Here is a 19892-nt window from a genome sequence, read left to right as displayed (position 1 = left end):
TTGTGGGTCAATAGACTAAATAAAGAGGCAGCAACTTTTTTTTTTTTTTTTTTTAAGAAACAGGGTCTCACTCTGTCACCCAGGCTGGAGTACAGTGGTGCAACCCATAGCCACTTCAGCCTTGACCTCCTGGGCTTAAGTGATCCTCCCATCTCAGCCTCCTGAGTAGCTGAGACTATAGGGGTATGCCACCATGGCAGGCTAATTTTACAAAAAATTATATATATATATATGTGTGTGTGTGTGTGTGTGTATATATATACATGTGCATATATATATATACTGTATTGCCCAGGCTGGTCTTGAATTCCTGGCCTCAAGCAATCCTCTCACCTCAGCCTCCCAAAGTGCTGAGATGACAGGATCAGCCACTGCACCTGGCCAGTGGCAGCAACTTGATACTGACAGGTTCCATAGTCAGGTAAAAAAGGAACACAGGAGAATTTTAAACAGACTGACATAAGAGAGGAATTTCTATGCAGGGTGATTCATTTTCTAATGTAAGCCAATATATTCATCAAAACACAAAGTTCTACTGAGCAATGACTACATGCAAATATTTTACAATGCAAGGTGCTGTAAGAGATAAAAATATAAGAGAAACATGGTCTCTACTTTTGAGTAACTTCAATCTAGTAGAAAGGATGAAACAAGCATAAAAACTGTAGCACAAGACCAAATACAGTACTACTGTGCTATATAGAGATTAGGCAGCCCAGAGGAGGAATTAAAGCTCTAATGCACATATTATATAATCTCAAGGACTGTTTTTTGGAGACAGGAGGATTGAAATACGTTCTGAAACTAAAGGAGCCTCATATCTTCTCAAATTAAAAAAAAAGTTTTTCTTTTTTGTAAAGAGCAGCACAAGAAAAAAATTTCTCCAAATCTCTTTTAATGTGTTGCCTACTTCAAGTTGAAAACAACTCCAGCTATTACTTCACTGAATTCAGTTCATAAAATCTCCAGTGATTACCCAAATTAGAAGAGAATCATTGAGTTGCAAGAATGTTTTCACTGACTGCTTGAATTTTCATGCCATTGACTTGGAAAAGTTGGATTTGTATTAGTCTTGTAAATAAGCTTTCACTACTGCACCTGTAAACTTGCCTAAATTTATGACGTGTAACTTGACACTGGAGAAAGACCAAGAACACTGAAATCTGAAATTTAATGATTACCAGCTACAACAACGCAAGTGTTCACTGTCTCATCCAAATTATCCCACCTTGCTAAGGTGAGTGGCTGGAAAAAAAAATCAGGGCAAAGTAAAGCTCTATCACACTGAAGTAGTAAAATTAAAAGTTAATTGGTCTTTCATAATTATTTCTTTAACTGAATATCAGAACAGAAAGGGCACATAGGTACCACATGGAAATTGTTCTATTGGATAACATAGGAGTTGAGGGCACAAAATAATGTGGTTATGAATGTGGATTCTAGAGTAAGGCTGCTTAGGTTCAAATTTTAGTTCTGTCACATATTAGTAGAATGATGTTGTACAAGTCACTTAACCTTTCTATGCCTCTGTTTCCTCATCTATAAAATGAAGATAATAACAATACTAAACTCATGGGGCTTTTCCGAAAATTAACAGTTAAAAACCTTGGTGTGAAGCATTTGAAGCAATACCTGGCACAATGTTAACTATTATTTATAGCTAAGGAACTTTGAAGCCCATTAACATAGGTGATTTGTGCTAGGTCACATGTTGGAACTAGCACCTAAGTCTCTTGGATCTCAGGGTAATGCAGTTCACTGGATAATGTGTCTCTGATAGAGAATGAAGAAGTATGGCTGGGCGCGGTGACTCTTGCCTATAATCCCAGCACTTTTGGAGGCCAAGGTGGGAAGATTGCTTGAGGCCAAAAGTTTGAGATCAGTCTGGGGAGGAAGGGAGGGAAGGAGAGGAAAGGAAGGAAAGGAAGGAAAGGAAAGAAAGGAAGGAAGGACAAAACAAAGGGGGTGTTTTCACAAGCTTATCTTTCCTTAGCTTATTTTTCAAAATCTACATGAAGTACCTTGAAATAGATGTCATCTTTTATATTCTCACTTATGGCCTTTATTGGTCACTTTATTGGTCAATTAGTTATACTCTGAGCACTGACAGCTGCTTTTATGTGCTGCTCAAAGACTTTCTCCCCACTGTGTACTGGCTTTAGCCCAGCCTATCTGTTCCTCCTCTGATTGGGTCACAGCTATGCAGGAAGCAGCAAATCAGAACAGTATGGAACCAAAGGAGAGGAAAACAAACAAACAGAAAGAATAAATCATGCAGGGTCAAGGAATTGGTAATCATGACATAAATTTCCTTGCATGGGTAACCGGTTCTGAAAACAATTCCAAGAGAAAAGTTGCAAAAGTATTCTGAGGAAGGTGCTTTTTTTAAAAGGGCAGGACAAATTTAAGTGTATTAACTATAGTATGTATGAGAAAAATAACACTTTCCATTTTCTTAGAGCTAAAGAATAAGAGGAAAACAACTGAAGAGAAAAAAAAAGCAGTGTTCTGATGGTTACAAATCATTACTCCAAAATGATGTGTATAATTTTAAATTAAGATATGTACATGATCAGTTGTTCTATAAATACAAAGCTGCGTGCTTTCGAGTTTAGTTATTACGTATCAATCAAAGCTTTAATGACTGTGTTTTTATTTTTACCACTGTGAAATGAGATCAAAGGATAGAAAATAAAGGAATAACATTAAAGGTTTCAAATATTATGTGCAATTATCAATCTAGCATCAATGACGTTTCTCTGCTTTCTATAAACCAATCATTTAAAATAAAACTAAAATCTAGGCTTAAAAATACTTTAACTGAAAAAGAAATAGAAACAGAGTTATAAAGACTTGCTTTAGATTATAAAGTAAACTTAACGGTAATGAAGGAATTAAAATTCATATTCCCAGAATACTATTTTCTCCTTAAATCACAGAAAATAGGTCCAATGGTATAAATCCACTATGGAGAAAAGGCAAATCTAAATAATAGTAAAAATATTACTGGGAACAAGCATTTCTAAAGAACAGTAAAACTATTCTTGAAATAATCATTACATAAAATAGTTAATTATGGTCATTTTCTGCTTATAAAATATAAAAATGCTCTTTTTGATGCTGAAAACAAATACATTACTCCTTGGGAACACCAACAACATTTAATTTTTACAAAGAAAATTAAATACCCGTTTTAGTTTTTCGTTTTCTTCCATAAATTTTTTGGCAGCCTTGTTAGTATTTTCTGCTTGAGTTTTAAGTACGCCTTTGTTTGACAGTTCTTTTGCCAGTTGAGTAATAAGCGTAACCAGACGTCTTAACACTCTAAGAAAAAAAAATCAGAATAATGTATTACTGGCCAATCACCAGAAACTTATTTTAAAACAGTCATTGCCAAATTACTCCCCATTAGGTATAGGTGTGGTGGTGGCAGATAATGTTTAGGCAGAACCCATTATTCTTTTTTTAATTTAAGTCTCTTAGTAAAAACAGGCCCGTGTCTCATTCCTTCGGAATCTTTGTTAGAAGACCAGCATTTAGAATACAGGTTCAGTGGTACTTACTTGTTTTCCTGTAGAAGGCTTTAGCTTGGAGGAATAGAAACAGGAAAATTTCAGACAGTGTGACAGGGCCAGTAAGAGAATTATTTTTTTTTGGCCCAGTTCAAATTCTGCTATTTAAGGAACATTGTGTAAGGTCAAACAAGCCGAAGAACAGCTCATTCACATCTGTTTATGGGTAACTGCCATTGTTAGAAGAAGTAGTGACTACTATCCTCAATTATTCATTCAGCAGACATTCCTTTTACTCAGGAATGCTAAGTGTTAAGACACTCTGCTAGGCACTGCAGGCGCAGCGGAAAACAGCAAAGTCCATGCCCTCGGGGGTTTGTGGAAGCAAAAGTTAAAACAGTATTTAATTACAACCAGGAATGACACTAGAAAATGAAGTATATATACATTCTTTGAGCACCTGTAAGAGAAGACCTACCTACTTTGTGGGTAGTGATGGCCACAGAAGGCTTTGAGAAAGAGGCTAATGGATGAGTAAGAGTTAGCCAGGAAATGAGGAAAGAAAAGAGTGTTCTGGCAAAACGAATAGCTTGTGTAAAGACCCTAAAATGGGAAAGAGTTAGGTACACTACAGAACTCAATCAATATCTGTTGCAAGACGGAATGAATGAATAAATGGTGAAGGTCTGTAAGGGTGGAATGCATTGTACATGTCAGAGACACGTATGAGACAAGGCTCCACAGAGAGGCAGGAGCCTAATCATTCAGGGCCTTATGGACTGGGCAAACCTACAAGCTGTTAACTACTGTTTGTTATTTGGGTATATCATCTGAATTCTTTTACAAAGATGTTATAAAAAAATCTACAGGCCGGGTGCGGTGGCTCACATCTGTAATCCCAGCACTTTGGGAGGCCAAGGCGGGAGGATCACGAGGTCAGGAGATCGAGACCATCCTGGCTAACACAGTGAAACCCCGTCTCTACTGAAAATACAAAAAAATTAGCAGGGCATGGTGGCGGGCACCTGTACTCCCAGCTGCTCAGGAGGCTGATGCAGGAGAATGGCGTGAACCCAGGAGGCGGAGCTTGTAGTGAGCTGAGATCACGCCACTGCACTCCAGTCTGGGTGACAAAGCGAGATTCCATCTTAAAAAACAAACAAAGAAACAAACAAAAAACTACAGTAGGCTGGGTACAGTGACTTGTGCCTGTAATCTCAGTACTTTAGGAGGCTGAGGTGGGAGGATCACTTGAGGCCAGGAGTTTGAGACCAGTCTGGGCAACATAGTGAGACCCCATCTCTACAAAAAATTTTAAAATTAGCCCTACATGGTGGTGTGTGCCTGTAGTCCTAGAAATGAGAGGTTGAAGAGGCAGGATCACTTGAACCCAGGAGTTTGAAGTTACAGTGAGCTATGAAGGCACCACTGCACTGCAGCCTGGGCAACAGAGCAAAAGGCTGTCTCTCTTAAAAAAAAAAATCTACAGTAAAGGTGGACAAAATGAGAAAGAGAAGCATAAATCATGTTTTTAAATTGTGCTTCTATTATTATTTTTTACTTACAGCCAAAAAAATAGTGAAAATCCAGAAATGTAAAGATTTCTTTGAGACCTAAAAAGTTTCATCTGTGTGTGTTCATAGGCATCAGGTCTGCTGGTGGAGCTCTTCTCAATGGTATGAACTGAGGAATATTTCCTTACTTCTCTCACGGCATCTATTACAGAAGAAAAGAAAACAGTACTTTTGGCTTTTACGAATATAAACTTGCTAAAAATGGAAAGCAGTTTTAGAAAAACTGACCACACTTTTAAATAATGGACTTCAGGCAGAGGCGATCTTTATGTCATTCCGTCTACAGTACCTGGGAACTTTTCATGCTCAAAGTAGGTGCTGTATAAATGGACACTAGTAGCAAATTTTGAACTACTATAGCATTTTTAAATTATTCATCTAGTACTTACCATCATTTTATTGTTTCTCATCTCTAACTACACTGCAAACTATTATCCTTTACATTTTCTGTCTCTAAGATGACTAAAATTCAGCCTATTGACAATGACAGATGTCATATCCCATTACAATCAATTCCAAGAGACTATCCCATTTCTCTTACTACACAAGCATTTTATTACATATTATTACTTTAAATGATTGAGATTTTCAAAATATTTGGTTATATTGAAATTTCCACTGGCATAAGTTTGTTAAAATGGGATTTGATCTATGGTGGCATACACTCCTCCGACTAGTGCATAGCAGCTGCTACTGGAAATGTTCAGACAGCTGCTCCTTTGATGCTTTCAGTTCTGGGAAGTCTCAGATGCAGGGGAACCACTTCTTTCCAGCGGAAAATAGATGTCAGCTTATAAGGGTCTACATTGAGTGCATTCTTAGTTCCTGGATTCTTGTATGTACTAGGGAAGGCATCTGCCTTATAAGGTCTTAAAAGCCAGTGGAAGTATATGAACAAGTTTGAATGCTCCCCTTTCATGTGACCAACAGAAGTCTTGGGTAAGAGTTATTGCCACACAAGGAACTCCAGTTAGAAAACTGGGGCCATTTTGACTACTATTTTATTTTTAGTAGCTTTATTGAGATATAATTCACATACCATAAAAATTTACCTCTTTAAAATGTATAATTCAGTAGTTTTTAGTATAGTCACAAAGTTGTATAACCATTACCATTATCTAATTTCAGAACATTTTGGTCACCCCACAAAGAAAATCTATACACATCCCTCAGCTCCTGGTGACCAGCAATCTGCTTTCTGTCTCTACAGAACTACCTGTTCCAGACATTTCATATAAATTGAATCATATACTATCTGCTCTTTTGTGTCTGGCTTCCTTCACTTAGCATAATGCTTTCAAAGTTCGTCTGCACTGTAGTCAGTACTTCATTACTTTTATGGCTGAATAATATTCCATTGTATGAATGTGGTAACATTTGGTTTATCTATTCATTGGTTGATGGCATTGAGCTGTTTCCACCTTCTGACTATTATGAATAATGCTGCTATGAACATTCATGTGCAAGTTTCATATCGACATATGCTTTCATTTCTTTTGGTACATACCTAAGAGATGAACTGCTGGGCCGTATGGTAACTCTATGTTTAATTTTTGAGGAACTGCCAAACTGTATTCCAAAGCAGCTGTACTACTTTACATTCCCACAAGCAGTATATGTTGGTTCCAATTTCTCCATATCCTCGGCAACACTTGTTATTATATTTTTGATTATAGTCATCCTAGTGGGTGTAAAGTGGCATTTCTTTGTGGTTTTGATTTGCATTTCTCTGATGGCTAATGCTGTTGAACATCTTTTCATGTGCTTGTTGATCATTTGTATATCATCTTTGGAAAAATATGTATTCAGATCCTTTACCCATTTTTAAATTGGGTTATTTGCTTTATTTGTCTCCCAAATGTCTTTCATAGAATTTTTTTCAAACTGAGAATTTTATAATGGATACTCATTACATATAGTTATGTTTCTGTAGTCTCTTGACATACAGTACTTTTTAAAAAAGGTGCCAGGCCAACTGTTTTCTAGAAAGTTCTCACATTCTGGCTGGGTGTGGTGGCTAACACCTGTAATCCCAGCACTTTGGGAAGCAGAGGCAGAAGGATAGCATGAGGCCAGGAGATTGAGACCAGAATGAGCAAAATGGCGAGACCCTGTCTCTTTTTTTAAATATTAAAAAATAAATAAGCACAAAGAAAGTTCTCACATTCTGAATTTGTCTGAGTGTAGTCCAATTTCTTTAACTCCTGTATTTTTAGAAAACTAGAAGTCAGACTTGATTGGTTCTGCCAGGCCTCAGAAAGTCAAAATAAAATAAAACAAATACTTGATTGGATAAGGTTTAATACTTTTGGAAAGAATCCCTCATAATTTATGCTGTGTAATGTTAGTTTGTCTCATACTTTTTGATGCTAAATTTGATTACTTAGTTAAGATGGTGTATTAGTAAGGGTTCTCCAGGGAAAAAGAACCAATAGCGGGTGGGTTGGTGTGGGGGGGTGTGTGTGTGTGTGTGTATGGGGAAGAGTGGTACGGGGGCAGAAAGAGAAAGAGAGAGAGAAAGAAAGAGAGAGAGCTTGAGATTTATTTTAAGGAACTGGCTCATATGCTCGTAGAGGCTTGTTAAGTTTAAAATCTGGAGGGTAGACTGGCAGTCTGGAGATTCAGGGAAGAAATACATCTTGAGTCCAAAAGCAACCTGCGGGCAAAATTCCTTTTTGCTCAGAGGAGGTCAATCTTTGCTCTATTAAGGCTTTCAACTGATTAGATAAAGCCCACTAACCTGTTTTTATTTTCCCCTTTACTGTTGAAATCTGGTAGTGTGAGTCTCCCAATTTTGTTATTTGTAAAGATTTTTTGACTGTTATATGAGTTCTTTGCATGTCTGCATAAATTTTAGAAGCAACTGATCAACTGCTACAAAAATGCCTGTTGGGTTTCTCATTGGGACTGTGTTATGTCCGTAGAATTTTGGAAGAACAAACATTTTAATAATATTGAGTATTCCAACTGATGAAAAATCCCCATTTATTTTCATCTTCTTTAATTTCTTTCAGCAATGTTTTTGTAGTTTTCTGTATAGATCTGTTGTGCCTCTTTTATAAAGTTTATTTCTAAGGTTTTTAGGCTTCTTGGTGTACTTAGAAAAGCAATTTTTAAAAATGTCATTTGCCTATTGTTTACTGCTTATAGTATAGAAATACAATTACTGATATACTGAATTTTTGTATACTGACCCATCTGTATTTTGTGACCCCACTATATTAATTTCTTTGACATAAGAGCTTTCTTGTAGATACTTTAGGATTATCTCTTTCTTTCTTTCTTTTTTCTGAGACAGGGTCTGGCTTTGTCACCCAGGCTGGAGTGCAGTGATGTGATCACATCTCACTGCAGCCTCGACCTCTTGGGCTCAAGCAACTCTCCCACCTCAGCCTTCTGAGTAGCTGGGACTACAAGCGTGAGCCACCACACCTGGCTAATTTTTGTACTTTCTGGTAGAGATGGGGTTTAGCCATGTTGCCCAGGCTGGTCTGGAACTCCTGAGCTTGAGCAATCTGCCCACCTCAGCCTCCCAAAGTGGTGGGATTACAGGAGTGAGCCACTGTGCCAGGCCAGGATTTTCTATATAAATAATCATGTCATCTGCAAATAAGGACATTTTACTTCTTTCTTTGCAATCTTTAAGCCTTTCATTTCTTTCATGACTTATTTACCCTGGCTAGGATATCTATTACTCAAATGAATAAACAGAGTGTAAATATCCTTGCCTTGTTTCCAATCTTACGGGGGAAGCCTTTGATATTTAAGTATGATGCTAGCTTGAGGTTTTTTGTAGATCTTCATCAGAATGAAAAAGCTTCTTTCTAAATCTTTAAAAAAAACAACTGAGTGAATATTATTTTTTTCACTGTCAATATTCAATATAATGGGTAGATATTATTAAGGTGGAAACTAAAATCACTGATTTTACATCTTTTTTAAAAATAAACATTCAAACCTATAATTTTTCCTTTAAGCAGTGCTTTAATGGCATCTTAAAACTTTAATATATTGTATTTCCATTATTGTTCAGTTAAAACATTTTCTAATTTCCTTTGTGAGTTCTTTGACCCTAGGATTACTAACAAGTCTTGTTTAATTTTCAAACATGTATAGGTTTTCCAGATTTCTGTTACTGATTTCTATTTTCACACTCTGTAGGGGCTGGGCACAGTAGCTCTCATCTGTAATCCCAGCATTCTGGGAACGGGGAGGATCACTTGAGGCCAGGAGTTTCAGACCAGCCTGGGCAACAAAGCGAAAGTCTGTCTCTATAAAACAACAAAAACAAAACCCCCATACTCTATATGATTCCAATCCTTGGTAGGACTTCAATCCTTTGTATTTATTGAGACTTGTTTTATGGCCCAGAATATAGTGTATCTTGGTGAAGAGAGTTTAGTATATTCATGTGCCCTTGCAAAGATTATGTACAGCAGGGGTCCCCAACTCCCAAAGCCATGCACCTGTACTGCTCCACGGCCTGTCAGGAACTGGGCTGCACAGCAGGAGGTGATTGGCAGGTCAGTGAGCAAAGCTTCATCTGTATTTACAGCCACTCCTTATCGCTGACATTACTGCCCAAGCTATCAAATCAGTGGTGGCATTAGATTCTCATAGGAGTGCAAGCCTTATTGTGAACTGCGCATGCAAGGGATCTAGGTGGCACGCTTCTTATGAGAATCTAATGCCTGATGATCTGCCACCATCTCCCACCATCCCCAGATGAGAATGTCCAGTTGCAGGAAACAAGCTCAGGGCTCTCAGTGATTCTACATTATGGTGAGTTGCATAATTATTTCATTATATATTACAATGTAATAATAATAGAAATGAAGTGCATATAAATTTAATGTGCTTGAATCATCCCGAAACCATCCCCTGCTCCTGCATATGGAAAAACTGTCTTCAATGAAGCTGGTTCCTGGTGCCAAAGAGGGTGGGGACTGCTGATGTACAGTTTACAGCTGTTTGGAGAGGCTTGATTTTTATACTTTTTTAGAGTAAGTCTGTTTTGCTTTAGGCCTTAGTTATAGTAAATTTCTAATTCCTGGGATATAGTCTCTATTCCTAAGGAGTAGCCCTTCTGTGATTTTAGTGTAAAGGTTCAAGGTCTTTACTAAGCCCCTCTAACGTGACGAGGCTCATACTCCAAACTCTGTCTCTCCTTGGTGGCCAGCAGCCAAAATTTATTCTCAGCCTTGCTGCTTTCTGCTGGCTGTTCCTTTTCATTAATCTCCTTGGAATCTTTCCTACACATCCATGGTTGAAGAGTCAACCAAGAATTTAAGGGGAGTTTACATGTGGATTTTGGGGTTCCCTTTTTGGGTTCTCTCCTTTCTTAGACATCCTTCTTATTTTCGCATCTATCTGACCTCTGACCCCTTAAGTCAGTAAGACTGTCTTTTTGCTTTGAGTTCTATATAGTTGTCTATGCCACATGACTGGAAAGTGGTTGGAAGAAAGGCTATATAAATGTGATCACACCCAGTATGATTCCCTTCTTTTAAGGGTTGACGTCCTTCTAGTTTCTGCCTGCTTTTGGTTGCTCTACAAGGCCTTCAAATACCTTTTTTCGTATTTTATCGTGGGTTCATAATTTTTAACACAGAAGAAATAGTCTAATACCACCCGTTTTGCTATGACCAAAGCCAGACTCCTATGTCTTTAACAAAATTATTTTAATTTATTGAGGCAAAATTCATGTAACATAAAAGTAAACACTTTAAAGTGAACAATTCAGTCGTGCTTAGTATATTCACAATGCTGTGCAACTACCACCTCTATCTAGTTCCACATTTCCATACTCCAAAATAAAATCCAAATAAATCACTCTAGAACCTTAAAAATTCTTAATTTTTGACTTTATATTTGTATGCCATATCTATTCCTGAAAGTCTCAGTTTCTAATACCATGAACACACTAATTTGCTTGATGCTGCACTATACATAAAACAACTTTTAAATTACCAACAATAAAACTATTATAAAGTTTCAGATTTCATTGTAATCCTCTTGGTTCTTAAAATGTACCCTACCAGGGAGGTAAAAAGTTAAGAGTACTATGTTCAAGAGTAATTATTTTTCTCTGTGTTGTATACTGCAATCTGATGTACTATTCAGTTCATTTGTTCTGACTTATTTTCAATTCTACAGCTTGCTTTTTTCTAGCGCTGCACAATTTGAAGTTTTCTTTAAATTCTAGAATAGTTTAAGAAGCAGTAGTAATATCTGTTTTCTGAAAGCAGTAGGGTTTCTTATAAAACTATCTGGTTTTTTGCTTTTTTTTTTGAAATAGGGGTCCTTTTTGATAACTTTCTATAATTTTTCTATATAAATTACTCTGCTTAAATTTTCTGTATCTATTGGTGTTCATTTGGTAAATTATATTTTTCTACAAAATTATACATTTTATCTAGGTTTTCCAATTTATCTGCATAGTTATATAAAGTAGTCTCTTAAATGATCTTTAGAAAATTTCCTGTATCTTAATGGCTATTTCCCCTTTGTCATTTCTCAGATTGCCTCAATAATATAGTAAGAGCATGCCAACCACTACCAAAAAACCAACAAACAAAGATAATATATATTTATGACTTATTTTGAACAGGCAAATAGTGAGTACTATGAAGGATCATTATGCTTTGTGATTAATCTTTCTTGGTAATTAAACGGGAATAATACTCCTGAATCCATTATGCAGAAAAGCTGAAGATTAACTAACAATATTAAAAAGGTTTATTAATGTCAATGGTCATGGAAACATACCTGTAGAATACATCACCTGTATACTAAAATGGTAACTATGTCTGAAAAATGGAATGGAGTCAACAATAAGGGAAGGATGTGACATACAGTCAATTTTCTATAAACCATCTGAAGATGATCCAATTTTAGATCAGTTATGGAAACTTTCAAATTCCTGGGATGCATTTCTGCTAACACTAAACATACTCTTGAAATTCCCACTTCCATTCTGTCTTTTACCAGCACCTAAAATACACACATGCACACACACTTGTATGCACACACTCAGTTAGTGTTGGCTCTAAGAATATAAATACTTCTTAATAGCTACTTTATTTTGGCTGGGTGCAGTGGCTCATGCCTGTAATCCCAGCACTTTGGGAAGCTGAGGTGGGTGGATCGCTTTGAGCTCAGGAGTTTGGGACCAGTCTGGGCAACATGACAAAACCCTGTCTCTATTAAAAAAAAAACAAAAATTAGCCAGGGGTTGGTGGCTCTTGCCTGTAGTCCCAGCTACTTGGGACGCTGCAGCTGAAGAATTACTTGAGCCTGGAAAGTGGAGGTTGCAGTGAGCCGAGATCACACCACTGCATTTCAGCCTTGGTGACAGAGTGAGACCCCGTCACACACACACAAAAAAAAGAATAAATACATATAAAAAGAAAATGTACAAAAAAGTTACCTTATTTAGAGAGATAACCAAGAAAAAGGAAATAAATTTCCAAGTAAAATATAAATTAAGCATGAGTAATCCACTGGTTTTGCATTATTTACATCATTGTTGGGGACTGGAACATCAGACTCTGCACTTTACATATGTTACTGCGTTTAAATCTTAAAACACGAAAGTAGGTGTCATTACTCCATTTTGGATGGAGACCTAGAGGATAAGCACCTATCTGGCTGCCTTAACTATGGATGATGTCCTTGTTCTCTGGAAATTAATTACCCTGTTTACCCAAAGATGCAGGCTTCAGCCAGCAGTCATGATTCTCCCTTGTGACCTTCCTGGTTATAGGAGACGAGGAGTAGATACCTGGTGCTAGCTGGTCCAATTTTTTTTTCCTTTGATGTGGAATTGGGATTCAGAGATGATGAATTAATCCTTGCATATGTCTGGAATGGTAACACCTGGCAGCTGTTTGGTACCCATTTACTGCCTTGGAGATAGACAGAATATCAGAGTCCATAATAAAAAAGAATGAAGTATATATAGGGAAAATGTATGGCCAAGAAAAGGACATTTCAGTTTCAGGTACTAATCCCTCCCTGGAATTTGGCTTCCTTCCTTTCTTGGGCTACTCTGCAACAACCCCGTATTTTATTACAAATTTTTCCTTTTTTGGTCAAGTGAGTTCAAGTTGGTTTCTTTTTTTTTGAGATGGAGTTTCATTCTTGTCGCCCAGGCTGGAGTGCAATGGCACGATCTCGGCTCACTGCAACCTCTGCCTCTCGGATTCAAACAATTCTCCTGCCTCAGTTTCCTGAGTAGCTGGGATTGCAGGCACGTGCCCCCATGCCCAGCTAATTTTTCTATTTTTGGTAGAGACAGGGTTTCACCACGTTGGCCAAGCTGGTCTGGAATTCCTGACCTTAGGTTGATCCACCTGCCTTGGTCTTCTGACGTGCTGGGATTACAGAGGTGAGCCACTGCGCCCGGCCAAGTTTGTTTCTAATGTAACCAAAAGAACTTATACTACAACTCCCCTCCCTTACATGATAAGTGACAGTTTTCAGTAGAAATTTTTGTGATAATTTTAGAGTTAGAAAATCATAAAATCAGGAGCTGCAGAGATTATTTCCATCTCTCCCTACATTTCACAAGATGAATAAATCAAACCCAGAGAAATAAAAGCCATTTCAAAGGTCCTTTAGTTAGCTGGTGGCAGAACTGGAACCGGTTTTCCTTACTCTTCTTTACTAACTTCTTGTAACTAGTTATACGGCTAGAGACTCAATCCATAACATTAATAATGTACCACGAGACAAATATTTACATCTTGAAAAGAGGCACAAATCATTCATACCTTTCTGTTTTTGACAATACCATCCCTTCTCATACCAGATGTTCTTAGTTTTATAAAGAGGATTCTATTTGAGAGATTGGTGGTTTGGAACATGGAAGACATTTTCTCACAAAACAGTGACAAAGACGGCGGTTAGGGTCCCAAGTTCGCCTCTCTAAATCCTACTTAACCAACAACACAACAACTCTGAGGGAATTCTGAGGGAAAACATACTCTGTGCAAGAAGGGGCATTTCAAGAAGTAGCTGGGTAATCTTAGACAAGTCACTTAATTTCTCTGAGCTCAGTAACAAGTGGAAAAACATGGTGATTATTAAGACTCATGGAACTTCTGGTTTGACAAGAACCTAAAGGTCTACTTTTAATTTTTAAAATACTGTTACTATGAAAATTTAAAACATGCTGAAAAACAAGTACAGACATTATGTAAACAAACGGGCATGGTCATTTCCCAATAAAACTTTATTTACAAAAATAGGCATTTGGCCCACAGGCTATATAGGTTGCGGACCCTGCTATGTAACAATGCTGTTATTACAACTAAAGTTAACATAAATTCCCTAATATTATACAATCACTCCATATTCAAATTTTTGCAGTAGTCCCCAAATCTATGTTGCAGTTTTTGTTTGTTTGTTTGTTTTTTTAAGGAATAGTCTTGCTCTGTTGCTCAGGCTGGAGTGCAATAGTTCACTGCAACCTTGAACTTCTGGGCTCAGGCAATCCTCCAGTCTCTCAGCCTCCCGAGTAGCTGGGACTATGGGTGCACATCACCACACCTGGCTAATTTTTACATTTTTTGTAAAGATAAGGTTTTGCTATGTTGCCCAGGCTAGTCTCAAACTCCTGGACTCAGGCAATCCTCCCACCTTGGCCTCCCAAAGTGCTAGGATTACAGGCATGAGCCACCGCGCCCGGCCATGTTTATTTTTTAATCCAGTCCAAATCCACACCCTGCATCTAAGACTCCTTTGGAGAGCCTAATGATTGTATTCTTTTATTTGCCTTTCTAACAGTTAAGCTCCTGGGTGCGTAGGACATCACAGTAACAAAGGAGAGACAACACCATGAAAAATAAAGTCTGGTAACTCTGAACAGCAAGGTATGCATTATTATACAGCATTTAAATCTTAAAATAACCTAGAAGGGGTTAAGAATCATTGTGCCCTGTTGAAACTTAAGCTTGAACATATAGAATGGTAGTATCTATCAACTGTGTATCAATATATCAGTATCCACTCTATGTACTATGAATATACTATATAAAGTCAACTGTACACCAATTGTAACATCAACTCTATTAATTAAAAAGTAAGAAATTCATTTAAAAAACAATAGAGTTATATTTATTCAAAGAAGGGATCTAGTACTTACCTAGAAACAGAACAATCAACAGGATGATAATGGTAAGGAAAGCCTTGTTCCAAAAAGTTGCAATTTTACCCCAGACATTAAATGAAAAAATCTTCTGCCATCTGTAAAGCAATACAATTATATTAGGTATAAAAAAACTAAAATAAAGTTTTGAAATACTTTTTAAATACTGAAGTAACATTTCAGTAATTTTGTAGCAAGTGAAAATTACAGAAATTTAATTTTAAAATTTATTAATTCTGACATGACAGAATATCTCTTGAATTAAAAAACAACTCTTTCAAATTTAATAACAACCTGATATTTGATTATCCTCTGTCTGGTGGCTTAAATATTCTAAAAGTAAACCACACATGAGCAAAACCTTAAAAAGGAATTCTTGCAGTAGTAAAATATTACATTGTTGACAGAAGCTACTACTCTGTATCTTTTTCATGGTCAGAGCAATGACTTAGAAATAAAGATATATTGTTCTAACAACTGGCAACATTTCAGGAGTGGGGTCTAACTCTGATTTTTATATAGTACACTTTTAACATATACTCCAAGTAAAAGTTTCTCTACTTTAACCATGAGGGAATTATAAAAACTACCCAGGTATTATATACATAAATTGAAAAAATCTTAAATATGTAGCTTGATAATTTTCACACTCACACACTATATATAAAAAACCATGTAATTACTACAGATAAAGATGTGAACGTAGAGAAATGAGATGGGGAAATTAGCTGGATTGAACAGTATAAACAATGACGGTAGTAAGAAAGCATGGGTTATAAATGGCAAAGTGACAAAATAATCCATCACGCAGTAGGAAAGGTAACAAACTTCGTACAAGGGCAATTTAAATGAGTAACACTTTAGTCGAAAGGAGGCAGAAAAATGTAGTAAGCATTTAAATAGCTTCAAGCACTTACAACTTGAAAAAAACAGTTTCACTTTAAGATTAGGACACATTTAAGATTTAAGATTAGGACAACTTTAAGTAACCACTAGAAATTGGTGGGGTGAGAGAGATTCATACAGATGAATTGGTTCCTTTTGTCTCTGCTTCCAAGTCCAAGCAGTTTATATAGCCAATATTTAAATTATGCAATATAAAATTTTATATTTTTAAGAGAACATAAGTGGTAATATCTTGATCTAGGTCCAAGTGTAAATTTACTTATTTCTTCAAGGTTTGGTGTGGTGTAAAAGGGAACGTAAGAGACCTGTCATAGGGAACAACTAGCAGTTGAGCACCTTATCATAGCTAATACCTATTGTGCTCTCACTACATTATGGTTCTAAGTACTTTTACATGTTTTATCTCATTTAATTACAACAACTACCATAAGAGGTAGACACTAGTACTATCTCCATTTTAGAGAGATGAGGAAACAGATCAGAGAGGATCAAGAGCATGCCGAAGGTTAGTAACATGCAGTTATAGGTGACCTGATTTCTGAGCATGTGCCTTTAACCACTGGGTTATGTAAGAAAATAATAGAGACTAAATGATGAAATATTTTCTTTAAAGATTATGGTGACACAAATATAAAAGATAAAAAGATGTGGATACACATAGGACATACTGTAAATGATCTGCATGCATACATACCGTATTTTCTTTATATTTGTACATGAGAATACATTTATATATCATATGCAAATATACACACATCTACCTAATAGCTACTTGATCAGGATGGGTAAAATTTTTATTTGGCAGGAAGAAAAATATTGATCCATAAGTTACAGATCACTCTGATGGAGAAAAGATCAACTGACAATTTTTTCTTCTTTGCAAATCCTTAAGCCTTATCTATTAATTAGATGTTTATATACAAGATCTTTCTTCTTCTTGAGTATATATAGGATTCTATCATTGCAAATATTACCAAAAAGCAAAACAGGGTGTTACTGTTTGAAACAAAACCTACAGGATAAGAGGCAGCATGATGGAGTAGAAAGAACACTGGACTAAGAGCCAGATTTTTTTCTAGAATCTGTCACTTACCAGCTAGGTAACCTTAGGCTACTTGCCCTCCTGGGTCTCAGTACGTGATATATAGAACATGGGTGGAATGGATCAAATAAGATCAAAGACCCTACAGTATGATTCAATTTTTTTTCTTTAGTAAGAAACAACTTACTGAGCTTAGCTTAGCTGATAGAGAAGGACAGAAGAGAGCAGAAATCCAGGCAGGTAAGGAGCAAGTTAGCAGTTGTGAAAGACTATCTGGACCCTGAGCTAAGGTGAAACTTTAAGAAGTTTCTCCCAGTCCTGGGATTTTACTACACTTTAGTGGGTTATCTCTAGGATCTCATTTATGAAATATTTTATTTTATGTCAGGAGTATGAACAAATGTCTTGCAGCATTTTTATTACATGTATATTTCCCCATTCATACTATCAAATTTCTGGATCTAAAACTAAACGACTAAAAAGTAGATTACTGCAAGGGTAAAATGAGCCACTGCTTGGCTTGAAACACTGTACTTGGTTCAAGACCTTAGAAGTTCCGTCACTAAAGAACTAATGCTAATACGTGGTTGTGATACTTTTCACATTCAGCACTTTTAATATACATTCATTAATTTTATGTGAAATCAAAAGTAGTAAAATTGTCATTAAACATTAATGAAACTATTTAACGGTTACAAAGGCGAAAACTAAGAATAATTTATTGGTTTTGGTTTCTAAATTGCTGTTCCAGTGCCTCAATGAAACACTTTTACACCCATGCTGTACTGTAAACATGATTTATCCACTTACATTTATTTAGTTCATGGCTCCAATTCAGGGGCAATAAAACAAAGGTAAAACCTGAGACAAGGCAGGGCAGGTGTTAAAAGTATAATCGTTGCTTTATTGTATCTGTAATCAACAGAATCAAAAGTATAGGCGCCTTTTCTTTTAGAAGGGAAGAAAAAGTTATTTCACTTGTACACGTAACAGAGTTTTATATAAAATGTTATTTTAATATTGTCATTATATACTACCTAATTCGTTAGGTGAGTTTATTTTCAAAGACTTTCCAAACTTTTTAATGTTCAGAAAACTTTTTCCATTTTACATTAGGAACGATCCAATATTTATCACAGTTAACGATTTGAAGGTTTCCTACCTCTGAGGAGGAATAAAAGGTAAGCAGAAGATTAAAATGAGTCCTATTTCGGCATAAAGAAAGGTTGCCACTGCCGCCCATTGGAGTGTCATTTTTTTTCTTCACACCTAAATGGAGAAACACTTATTTTATCTTGCTTCCTTTCAAACAAAACCAGGTTCAAGGCCCCGAGGCGCAGCGTTTTTGTCCAGGGGATGGACAGTGTCCCACCTTCTCCCACCTGGGGAGGCCGGCACGGACCCCGGTCAGGAAGGGGGAAAGGGTGGCCCGGGAAGCGGGTGTCGCCACCTCCCTGGGAGTCGTGGGAACTGGCGAGGCGGCCCGCTGGCCACTGCCTTTTCCGCCAGCTTCGCGGCGACAGAAGCCCAACGCCTCCCTCCACCAACGCCCGGCTTCCCGACCCTCCCGCTCCCAGAAGGCGCCGCGGGCCTTCGACCACCGCGCCGCGGACCTGGCCGGGCCAGGTCGGGCCAGGCCAGCTCCGCGGGCTTCTCCAGACCAGGCAGCGGCGCTCTCCCTCCGCGGCCTAGCGCCTACGGGTCCCCGGGTCGCGGCCGCCCTTACCCGCAGGCAGCCCGCCTGGCTCACCGCGCTGCTCCGCGGCCGCCGACGCGCGGGACGTCACACGCCGCGGCCGGGCGGGGGAGGGGAGCCAGGGCCCCACCCCGCCTCCCGCCCCGCAGGCTCCCGCCCGCGGGTCTGTCCCAGCTGATGTCACAGGCGGCGCGACCACGTTTATTGGCAACAATTGTTTTCTAATTGGCGGCGGGTCAGAGAATGAGTTAGACTTTTGACCTGATGCTTGGAAGTCGGAGCGCAACTTCTTCGGGAGAGCAGACTTTCCACTGCTAAGTGCGGCCCCGGCGGGAGGGTGCCGGGGTCCAGGTCTAAGGAGCGGCGCCGGGCGGCGGGGCTGGATTGGGTGGTGCAAATTCAGCGAACGCGCTTAAGACGCACTCCTTTCCGGTCACTTAATCTCTCTTCATGGTGGGAACTGTTTGTGTCCAGAATTAAGCTATATTTAATAAAGGGCCAGGATGAGGTGGTCGTGCAGCATTTTGTTCTGGAGAACCTAGGATCAACTGTATGTCACAACATATTCCGTAGGCGTTCCCGTTCCCGTCCATGGGCTGGGAAGAGACAGTAAACTTTATTTACCGTGATGTTTGGGGACTGGTACGAAAGGTGGGTATGGGGATATTCTTTCAATTACTATTTTCCAGCTTTTCAAACTGTGCGTGTACATTTAAGTTGTTGAGTTTTTTCAATATTGACAACGTATCAGGAATTTAATAAAAGTACTATCCTGGTGACAATTATTTGGGGAATAGTAAACAAATGTTGAAAATGGATAATTATAGAATATAAAACATTCAAAAACACATTTAAGTTGGTGCTTTTTCTTAATGTATCACAAATATTCTGGATCACATGTAACAGAAAAAATAGAAAAATAGACTTTGAAAATAAATTAACCATAAGGAAGATTTTTTTTTTTTTTTTTTTTTTGAGATGGAGTCTCCCAATGTCGCCCAGGCTGGATTGT

General features: G+C 37.8%; 1 protein-coding gene across 19 annotated transcripts in view; it reads right to left on the bottom strand.

Annotated features, from left to right (window-relative positions):
• Positions 1-19365, bottom strand: part of BCAP29 (B cell receptor associated protein 29) — a 49582-nt gene extending 30217 nt beyond the window's left edge. For 4 of the 19 annotated variants that reach the window (XM_054558919.1, XM_009243118.4, XM_009243120.4 and 1 more), the window contains exons 1-5: positions 18911-19058; positions 18347-18453; positions 15234-15334; positions 5078-5228; positions 3189-3324 (exon numbers count right to left, since the gene is read on the bottom strand). In XM_054558919.1, the coding sequence (XP_054414894.1) occupies positions 3189-3324; positions 5078-5228; positions 15234-15334; positions 18347-18438 (480 nt within the window). In that variant the 5' untranslated portion in view covers positions 18439-18453; positions 18911-19058. 19 annotated transcript variants of the gene reach the window in all.
• Between the last annotated feature and the right edge of the window lie 527 nt (positions 19366-19892).

Source organism: Pongo abelii, chromosome 6, assembly GCF_028885655.2.
Source record: "Pongo abelii isolate AG06213 chromosome 6, NHGRI_mPonAbe1-v2.0_pri, whole genome shotgun sequence".
Lineage (NCBI taxonomy): Eukaryota > Metazoa > Chordata > Mammalia > Primates > Hominidae > Pongo > Pongo abelii.
This window is presented reverse-complemented; position numbering and strand designations above follow the sequence as displayed.